This window comes from Crocodylus porosus, unplaced genomic scaffold (assembly GCF_001723895.1).
Source record: "Crocodylus porosus isolate Cpor-Errol unplaced genomic scaffold, CroPor_comp1, whole genome shotgun sequence".
Classification (NCBI taxonomy): Eukaryota; Metazoa; Chordata; order Crocodylia; family Crocodylidae; genus Crocodylus; species Crocodylus porosus.
In genome coordinates this window covers 88,677,769-88,688,123 of record NW_017728886.1, presented here as the reverse complement: position 1 = coordinate 88,688,123, position 10,355 = coordinate 88,677,769, and the positions used below count along the sequence as shown (strand labels likewise).

General features: G+C 37.9%; 1 protein-coding gene across 3 annotated transcripts in view; it reads right to left on the bottom strand.

The window, feature by feature from the left end:
• STARD3NL (STARD3 N-terminal like) overlaps nucleotides 1-10,355 on the bottom strand; it is a 43,219-nt gene that overhangs the window by 10,706 nt on the left and 22,158 nt on the right. For all 3 annotated transcript variants that reach the window (XM_019538852.1, XM_019538833.1, XM_019538843.1), the window contains 5 exons: nucleotides 8,464-8,758; nucleotides 4,935-5,012; nucleotides 3,034-3,111; nucleotides 1,033-1,086; nucleotides 829-946 (listed from right to left, as the gene is read on the bottom strand). In XM_019538852.1, the coding sequence (XP_019394397.1) occupies nucleotides 829-946; nucleotides 1,033-1,086; nucleotides 3,034-3,111; nucleotides 4,935-5,012; nucleotides 8,464-8,688 (553 nt within the window). In that variant the 5' untranslated portion in view covers nucleotides 8,689-8,758. The remainder of the gene's footprint in view (nucleotides 1-828; nucleotides 947-1,032; nucleotides 1,087-3,033; nucleotides 3,112-4,934; nucleotides 5,013-8,463; nucleotides 8,759-10,355) is intronic.

The window sequence follows — 10,355 nt, the reverse complement described above, 5'->3', positions numbered from 1 at the left end:
GGGGGAAAGTGTCAGATTTGGTGTTCCAGAGTGACGTCATTTGGTAAGCAGTACCCAGGTTCCATTGATGCCATTATTAGGATTTATTGATCTAGCAAGCAAACGTTCCCTTAAGATATTAAATGTTTTAGACCTAACTATCTTCTGATGCAAACATGGAAGACTCAATATAACCTGCCTCAACCCCATAAAAATTAAAACCACAAAAGTTCCCTAGCAAAAACATCTACTCACTCCCCACCCTATCTTATGCAATCAATTAGTGTTTTGCTTCATCAAAACAATCAATACGACTCTTCTGCCAGTGAAGGTACAAGAGAAAATGAAGGCAACAGTAGTAACTACAGGTTTCCCTCGTTTTATGCGGGTTCTGTAGGTGCAAATTTGCTCTTATGCAATGACCCTTTTTATACCTGTCTTATACGCAAGTTAAATTCATTCTTATATGACTGGTGTGGTAGAAGCCCGCAGTCAGCTGCTTTATGCGGTGCACTGTGCGAGTGATGCACACCAAAATATAGTCTGTGTGGATCTGTACTCTTCACTCATTATCTGAGACACGCATTTCTGTAGTTGCCATCCCCATTCTGGTAACATTCACCACCATCCTGTGCTTGTGTGTACTGTTGGCTGTTGTAGAATACCAAAACCGTCTTGTAAAAGTGGTAGAAATGGGTTTGGGGGTCAGTACAGTTGAGGTCTTGGAATATCCCTATTTGTTACATTATAAAGTGGGTTCCCTTTATACGAATTCAAATTATGCGCTGTTTTCCAGGAACACATGTACAGCATAAAGCAAGAGAAACCTGTATTAGAAATTAAACTTACTGTTTTCTTCTTCTGCTTCTTGTGGCAATACTTTAAAATCCAGGAACCACGTTTCTATCCAGGCAAGTATGAAGGATATGATGGGCAGCACATAGCCAAAAGCACCTTGAGAGAACAGCTTGGGAAAAAACAAACACAATTTTACAGAATCCCATTATAAAAAAAAAAAAAGAATGTCTCATCAATTTAGATCTGAATATATACCTTTGAGAGAATTACTTTTGCTAGTAAAAAGGCACTGGTCACTGCTGTTGTAAACTGAAAGAAAAAAAGAGAGAACATTAAAACTGAAATATCAACTGGAGATTTACTTTTTCAGCTATGACATGTTATAATTATTGATTGATCAACAGAGGTACAGAATCCAAATCTCATTAAAATTTGCCCAACACTTAGGAAAAACACAGTTTTTCTCTTCATCCCAGCCTTACTAATGGTACTAACTCAAATTTGATCGTCTAGTGAGGACAATTCCCCTGAATTTGGATACCTTCAAACCTGAGAGTACTTGATTGCTTTCATAGAGCAGAGAACAAAGTTTAGAAACCGCACATATAGTGATCGTTTATATGTTCAGATATAATTCCCTATTTGTCATGCAATTTTTACACACACACACACACACACACACACACTTCAGAACAAAAATGCAATCCTTTCATTGACTTTCCAAAACCCATTTTAACGAGATACTATGTACTATGTTTAAAATTAAAAGCTTTATTTTAGAAGGTGAGAGGGCTGATAGTTGAAATTGGAAGAGAAAACATTTTTGTATAAAATTAGCGATCATGAAAGTGATGTGTTAACAGCATTCATTTGAGCTGGGCATATTGCAAGAGATGTTTTGCCTGCAGATGACCAAGTATTTCTTTCCTGCAAATGACCAAGTGATACTAAATTGTCTAAACCTGTGGTTTTCTGAAACACACAAGTGGGATATAAGATACAATTAATATTTGTTTTGGAAAAGCTCCCAAATGATTTTTTTGGTCCCCAATGAGGAACGAAACCTTGGTACCACATAGCCCCATAAATAAAGTTAGCTATATTTCATTTGCTTGACATATTCTAACGCTACACATAATTAGAAGCAGCAAGAGGATTTTGAGATGCACTCATTTTAGGACAGGGGGTCGGCAGGGAGGGAAAACAACCAGCCTCTCAAACGTAGCTACATTTGCTATTGGGTTTATGGGGTAAGCTGGCAATACACCCTTACTGAGCCAAGGTACTGTGTAGGGCTCAGAGTCAGCTTACTGTAAAACACTGCACATTCATGGTTTGAAAACATTTTATGTAGAACAGCCACATTTGCTTCACTCTAATCCTAGCACAATGCAAGGGAAAAATCATTTCTTGGATACGCAGCACAGTGGGCCAGCAGTATGCGCATTATTATATTATAGCCTGCAGTATCAACTGTAATCCACCATGTGGGTGGAAGAATGAGTCAGAGCAATTAAACAGTGTTAAACTTCCCCCCTCCTATCCAGCTACAGAAATAGTTACAGTAGAGATTACTGCTCCAAACCACTGGGGAAAAAAAAATCACTGTCTTATGACTGTCAAGCATAAAGCAAGATGGGTACAGCTGCAGATATCTAAAATCTGAGTAAGGCAGTAGTGAAAACAATAGGTGATTTCTGGAGTTTATTACTGTCATTTGTAATTTGCAGGTATAAGTACTAACTTTTGTCTTGATAAACTGTTTTCTTTCCTCCTTCATACTTCCTATTTTCAACTGCCAAGTTGGGGAGCAGGGTTTTCAAAAGCTTGTTTTACAGGAAACAAATCTGGTGTAATAAGGGGCTATGAAGTGACAGGGCTGGCACAACAGCAACTGGTGATAGCAATGTAAGGGGGGAAAAAGTCAACCTACTCCTTTCATTTGCATATCAAGAAGGAATTTGGAGTTACAATTCTGCAAAAAGCATAAATGGTTCTTCTGAAACCATCACTGTACTCCTACTAGTGTGCTCCCAACAAGAACAATACCCTACTGCCCCCATAACACTTGTCTGTGTACCTGAAAAATCTTCCAGACTCAGACACCTTTGTTTGGCAAGTGACCATTGTGTATTGACTTAATTATAGCAGAGCATCCAGCTGATTCGTAACAAACAAACATTTGGAGGCATCTAGAATTTGTCTATATTTGACCCACTTCTGGTTAAAACTCAGTTATGCTTGTCTACTACTCACAGCTATTGCCCACCAATGGCGCAGTCTGCACATTGCATATGCAAGTATTAACACCTTAAACCGAAAGACCGCCAGTAGCTATAGAGAAAGGAAAAAATATTGGTTGGTTAATTCAGAACATGTAGAAAACACACAAGATTCAGCTGTCTAAATATACTGAATAGACTACAACCTGGTAAGTCAATTTTTAGGAAAAATATTGAACAGTATGGCTTTGCAAATGGCAAAACACAGCATTGAATGGATCTATTCATATGCTTAAATGCTTATGTAAGTATATGAAACATCGCTCATATAAATTAAATCAGAGCACTATACAGGTAGACTTACGCTTACATATGTCTCTGCAAGTTGGGGACCACAATGGTAGCCGTATGTAGTTAACTTACCCAGTAATGTTAGATTTTGAGTAAGTACAATTTAAAACTGCTAACAGTACAGATGGCAAAGGAAGGAAGAAACATGTTTATACAAATATTTCTGCACTTACAAAGAACGTAAGAAGTTTGCTGAAATATTCATGTCTTATAAGTATGCATATACTGCACTGTCATTGATCACCCCTTTATGAGTATATGTGCAAATATGATTCAATATATTCTTGCTGTCAGAAAGAGCATTGTACCCATTTGAAGAATGGTAAGTAATTCTTCCAGCACTCCTTGAAGGTAGATAGTTATGCACAGTTCATAACTAAAAATTTGAGGCAGAGAGTTTACAGGACTTGCCCATAGCCAAAGAATGAGCCAGGGGCAAAGGAATGGTTAGAATTCTAAATTAAGAGAGTCATTGCATTCATTTCTGTACTCATTCCCCAGAACAACTATGCTAGGTCTGGCATCTTCTGTTAAAATGAGTTCACAAAAGAAAAATGCACAAAATGGGAAATAAGCAAATAGTTAAGTTCAACTATAAGCTAGACTAATTTAAGCTGAACAAAGAGGTCTTTTAGTTTTCTGGAACTAAAGATATTGCAATGAGTTGTTGAAAGAAGTATGATAGAACAATGTGGCTTTCTGGCAAAAAACTTGTCACCCCTCCCTGAAGGCATAGAAACCAGCTAGAGTGTGGAAAAGGTGGCAAATTTCTATACCAGTTCCACATCAGGCAATTCAATCTGTATCAAAGGATTGCTGCATCAGCAATTTCTCTCTCCAGGCTAGCAAGACATAAAAGCTCCATAAAAGGATTAGGGGCCAGGGAAAAGGACGAGCACATCCTGCAAAGAACACAGGCCCCAAACCACAAAACAACACATTCACATACTGAGATCTGCAAAATTCTTGCAATGAAGAATGTCATCTCCATTGTCCCCCTCTAACCTGGCCACAAAGCTACAATCTCATGAAAAAAATCAGAGAAAAATAAGTTTCCCCACTTAATACATGTACGTCAATTTTAGAATAGCAATTTTGCTGGGAAAAGATGCATGTGGTACATCAGATAACATGTTAAGTATCAGAACTGCTGCTTTACCTTCCACTCTGTTCAATGGGCCTGTATGCAAGTATGTAGGTGGAAGCAGGATCATTATACTTTAAGTAATCCATATTTTAATGCATCATGAATCTAATTTTTTAGGAAAGTTTAGAGAGACCCATTTATGCTGAAATGGGTAAATCTACAGCAAACTTTACCTCTGCAGATATACATTATTCTGCACGCCACCTACCCCTCACTATCAACCATCTATTTCACTGGCATGTACCAATATAAGAATATAAAACCTAACCGAAATTACTGGAGCACATGTTCCTCTGGCTTAAATTATAAGAGAATCTAACGCTTACACAGTACCCAGATTAGGGTATAACAAATGCTAAAATGTCTTGGGGGCAGGGGAGGGGAATATCCACACTTTTGTTATTTTTCAATAAACTGTGAAACAACAAAACACTTACAAATATATCAAAATATGAAGAATAGTAGTCATATTGCAGGACTTCCTTCTCTAAAGTAGTCTCAATGCCCCCATTTACCTAGAAAGGAAAAAAAATACATCGTTTATAACTTTAAATTGGAAAATTACTGAAATTCAAACGCTTGCATAAAGTTACTGACAGGATCAGACTCCTCAGAATAGATTGAAAACAGCCAACTGGCTGAGCAGGAAGCAGCCTAACATCAGTATGTAACAACCAAGAGCTAGGTCAACAGGAAACAATAAGGGGGCAGGGATGAGTCTGAAATTCTACCTCTCCTGGGACCTCAGTGATCTTTACTCAAGGCTTCAAAACAAATATTCCCATGCATTCAGGACCCATAACATGAGCAGTATTCAATTTTTTCTTCTAAAAGATAGAGGAGATGATGGCTGCGGTTGTCTGCCTCTTTATGAAAAGAACGACTGGTTAGAGCACTCACCTGGGATATGGAACATCAAGCTGACATTCTCTTTTCTGCTCAAGGAGAAACCCACGTTACAATTCCCAGGAGAGTGCCTTAACCATCAGACTAATAAGCTATTCTGGTTAGGGGCACTATCCACTCCTAATGAAGCGGTATTACCCCGCAGAAAATTATCTGGGATACACTGGGTAAGTGTTTCTGTACTGTATTGTAGCTAAGCAGCTAAGGCATTCACTAGGAGTAGGAGTCTTGTTTTCCGTACCCTGTTTCCAGGGTTATTTTTCGATTTTGACTGTCAACTGTGTAAAAAAAGCCAACATAATGCCTTAAGAAACTATGGGAACAAGTGTGATAAATAAAATGAGCGTTTCTGAATGGTTTGCTTTTGCCAATTGAACATAAAATATCAGTTATTTAACATACCTGCTCACTGATGGCACAAAAAAAATTCAAAAGATATATTTGTGGAATTTGTAAAAGCATTTACATGGTACTAGAAGCAATGAAACCATGCAAGCCCCCTTCGTTAGCAGCTTGTTCCACATCTTCTGTACTGCTATATAATTACCAAGCACAAAATTTTAAAATTATGTTTATCCACCATTTTACAAGACTGAAATACAGAATCTAGGTTTCTATATTCTAATTATTTCACACTATACCCTGAATGGCACCATAGCTACGAAGAGAGACGCTTCAGATTGTATTACTGATGGATTTTTTTTCCTTTAAAAACCATGGTAGGATTAACCATGCAGTTGTTGCATTTCCAACATGAGCACTGGAATAGTATTAAATAAAAAAAACAACCAAACAAAAACACATTCCTGAAGAAAGTCTAAAAGCCTGCACTATTTATCTTTCTCCAATTAGAACAGTATTTTAGTTCCATTAACTGAGTGGCTTCCTCGCCTTGGTCTGATAATATTTCCATCCAAAATCCAGTATAAGCCTTTTTAGTTAATGATTTCTTTCTCCAAACTCAGCCTAAGAAAGTGTCACTTCTCTTTAGAGATGTACTCTTACAAACCTCTACAAGTGATTTGTATACCCAAGCTGTAATGCGAGTAAAAAAAGATTCTTCTGAAACAAGTTGAATCACTGAACAGGATAAGATGTTTAGACAGCCACAGTCAGTTTATCATGGCTACTGTTGTATCAAATACTTTAGTTGTTTATATTTGCAAAGGGAAGAACAACTTGATAGGAATTAAACCATGTGATTTTAGCATACACCCTTATAAAACTTCACTGGAAACCAAAGTAACAAATGAAGATTCAAACGTGATCTGATTCCAGTATATATATTTAGAACCTTTAGCTTCGGTCTGATGGGCAAGAGAAAAAACAAACTGTATTTACGCAATATCAGTCACACAATCCTTATTAGAATTAATATGAGAGTTAGTCCATTTAAAGAAAAGAACATGCATCAAAACTGCAAAGTTTGGATAGACCTGCAAAAATGTGCTGCATGCATTCAAGAATCCAACACAAGCTTACAAATGGCCATTATTTGTTGTTACAAATCTGAATTAGCTGTCACATTGAGATATACCTGTATAACTTGCACGATTACTTCAGTTTCATGCCATCAGAAATAGAAATAGGCAACATGGCTTTAAAAATTCAACACTGGACTAGATTTCACATTCTCCATAGTGAAAAACACCAATTTCTGATCATCTAAATGGACCCTGTGATGGCCTTTGGGGGAATAAGAGTTTTTCATAAGACCAAAATGACACGGCTGCTGAATCCTGAATACTTGATGACTGGAAACTGACCAGTTTGGATTCTTACCTGAACTATTCAGCAGCCACAGTAATGTTGTCACAAAGCCAAAGTGAAGTTCAATGAAAAGGCATTTCTGTTATAACTCCTTAACCCTTAAGTGGTACAGTTTGAATCACAAAGGTGGTGGCAGATTGATAGGAACACGGGACACAGGCACAGAATCAGAATTAAGGTGGAAAAAGTATACAGAGAACAAGCAGCAGCAGAAGGTGAAGGCCAGAACTAAGAACAATGGACATTTTAAACAGTCCCTGATAATATAATCAAGAACAAACCCTCCTAAAGCATATACAATCATTTCCACGTCAAGGACTAACTATGCACCGACACAATATACTCTGGCATCTCTGCTTCTTTCTCCCAACTCTACCTTCGAAATATTCCGCTAACCTCAAAAATAAACTGTCAAAAATCCTTCTGCCCTCTCCTTTTACCTACCTGCTAGGTCTGCAAAACAAATAGCTTTTAAAGTATCACCCTGCCCTACTTTCTGCCTGACTGCTAACACAGCAAATCACTTTTACCAAAGCATGCTGATATACAAATGTCAATGCATGGTCAATACTTGAGACTTCACATCTAAGATCAACTCCATATCTTTAAAAAGCAGTCCTGAAAACATTGTCTTTTTTTTTATTGAATCATAATTTTAATATATTTTCAGACTGTAATTTAACATCCATGTCTGTGGATACCTACAAATCCCAGATTAGCCAGAACTTCAATTACATCATCACATTACTTTTGTTTATGCTTTCTCATAGACATTTCTGAAAGATCTTTTTCCAAATTACAAAAAGCCAGACCCCCAAAATGTTAGAAACATATGGCAATCTTATAACTACAAGCTGTTGCTTAATCCAACCCACCAGACTGCATATTAATATATCTATTCAAAAGCGTTCTTAAGTTTACAGAATAAAACTTGGAACAAGGGGAAAAAAAATACTACCTGAAAAGCAAAACTGACAGGAAGACAACCTTCACAAGATGCTATTCCCATTAGAGAAACAAAGTAAGTATTGAGTTTTCTTAGCTACGTGGTAACAAAACTGAAGTGTTGTTAGAAATGAGCTAACAGTATGAACAAAACGTTCACTCTTGCAACCAAGGACAGTAGTCACTGCTAAACTAAATGGATAGCAATTTTCACAAAAAACTAAGACAAGATGATGTTTATGGTTTAGGCACACATCGAGGTAGATTGGGATTGAGCCCAATATCAGTTCTGACTCTAAATTTTATCTACTGAGTAATCTTGAAAAGTTTGAAAGCCAGACTCACGTTTAACTCTATTATCCACAGTAAGGTTACGAACAAGAGGTCAAATGTAACAAACAAACAGAAAGTCCTTCTGACATCAGATATGCCTTTCTTCTCTCTGCCTTCGTACGACTCGATCCTTGCCATCAGCTGTGTTGGGTTGATAGTATGCACATCCCGCAAAGAAGGACAAGAGCCCAGACTGCTACTATGGGCATTTTCTGCATCACCTGGCAGTCTATTCATCCTGGGTTTGGTTAGAGTAGCCTTCTTCCAGCTTCACCATCACTAGAAGGCTGATCCATATAGGAAGATTCTTTAAAAAGAAAAAAAAAAAGTCACAAAATGTTAGGTCACAGCAAACTCAATGCTACTATGCAAACTTCATCTAGTCCAATCTGAATTATTTTTTATAATCCAACAGTTGAGTGTCTTTGGAAGATGGATGTTGAAAAGTGCATCTAAGGTATTGCACAGACACTCCCTCTTCTCCCTGTTCTCCTAAAATTTCACTATAAAACAGAAGATCAATAAATAACTAGCCTCAGCTGTATCTCAAGGAACATGAGTCTGTAGGTTCCCAACTCAAAGCCACTGGGCAAGTCACTGCACCGTCTTGGCATCCCTGATTGCAAAACTGGACTTACCACCTGCTGTTTCAAGAACACTCCATAGATTACTTAACTTACATCTGTACAGTACTTAAAACTCAGAAAGCACTCCAGTAATGAAGAGTAGATTTTCCTTGCTGGGCCTTTCATCATTTTCATTGTTGTGTTGCAGAAATAATTATTTGATTTTCAGCAAATACTGTGTAATACTTTTTTTTACTGGTAAGTCAAAGAGCTCAGGATACTAGGAAACAAAAGACAGACTCACCTGGCAATCTGGTCTACACAGGAAGTTTCATTGGTTCAAATTAAGGTGTGATATTGAACTAAACTAGCGAAACAAGCATAGACATGCACACAAGCTTAGCTAAATTGCAGCAAAATTAAAGTTTAATTTATATCAGTGTGACAAGTCCTAGAAGAGAAGAGGTCCCCTTATTCAGCGTTTTAAAGGTGGCAAAGTATCTGGGTCCGCTCATCAGGAATTACATTGATAGAAGCCTGCCTCAGTTGGGACTGGTATAAGAATTGGCTGAAAAGTCACAAAACTACTGAATAGCACACTAATAAGTACTCTATTCCACAAAGTGAATATATCAATAAGATAAACAAGACCTGTAGTTTATGCCAGCTCGTGTTGCTATCAAGGGGTACATCCAGACAAGCATGCATGTGTAGTATGTGGCACAACAGACTGCCACCTGCACGCACCGCACATGCGGACGTTCACCATGTTGTTGCATGTGTGGCGCGTGCAGGCTGCAGTCTGTTTGCAGTCTTAATTTACACCATGGCAAAGGTTTTTTGTTACCAGGAGATCTCAGTGTAAAAAAACCAAACAAACCCATGCCTAAAACACACATGCGCTTGTCCAGACACACCCACAGCATCTTTGTGAAAATACAATACACAGAACTCAGGGATAAAGTGCAGATGCCGACAGTGGACCAAATGTAAGGCTGTTAGCTGTTACGTTTGAGTACTGAGTGAGCTCAAGTGACAGTACTTCCCATTCTCACTTGCTACGGCTCAACAGCCTCTTTCCAGTAAAGCTCCCACAAGTGCAGAAAGTCATACAGGTATCAGATGAGTTGTAAAATTATTTTAATTTTGTCCCATTACATTTATACAAAAGCGTTATATTTATACCCAAACAACTTTTGCAACTGAACATTCACAGATTCATAGATGTTAGGGGCTAGAAGGGACCATACAAGATCATCAGGTCAAGCCCAACCTTGGGCAGCAAAGACTGCTGGGGTCAGATGACCCCAGCAAGGTGGGCATCAAGATTTTTTTTTT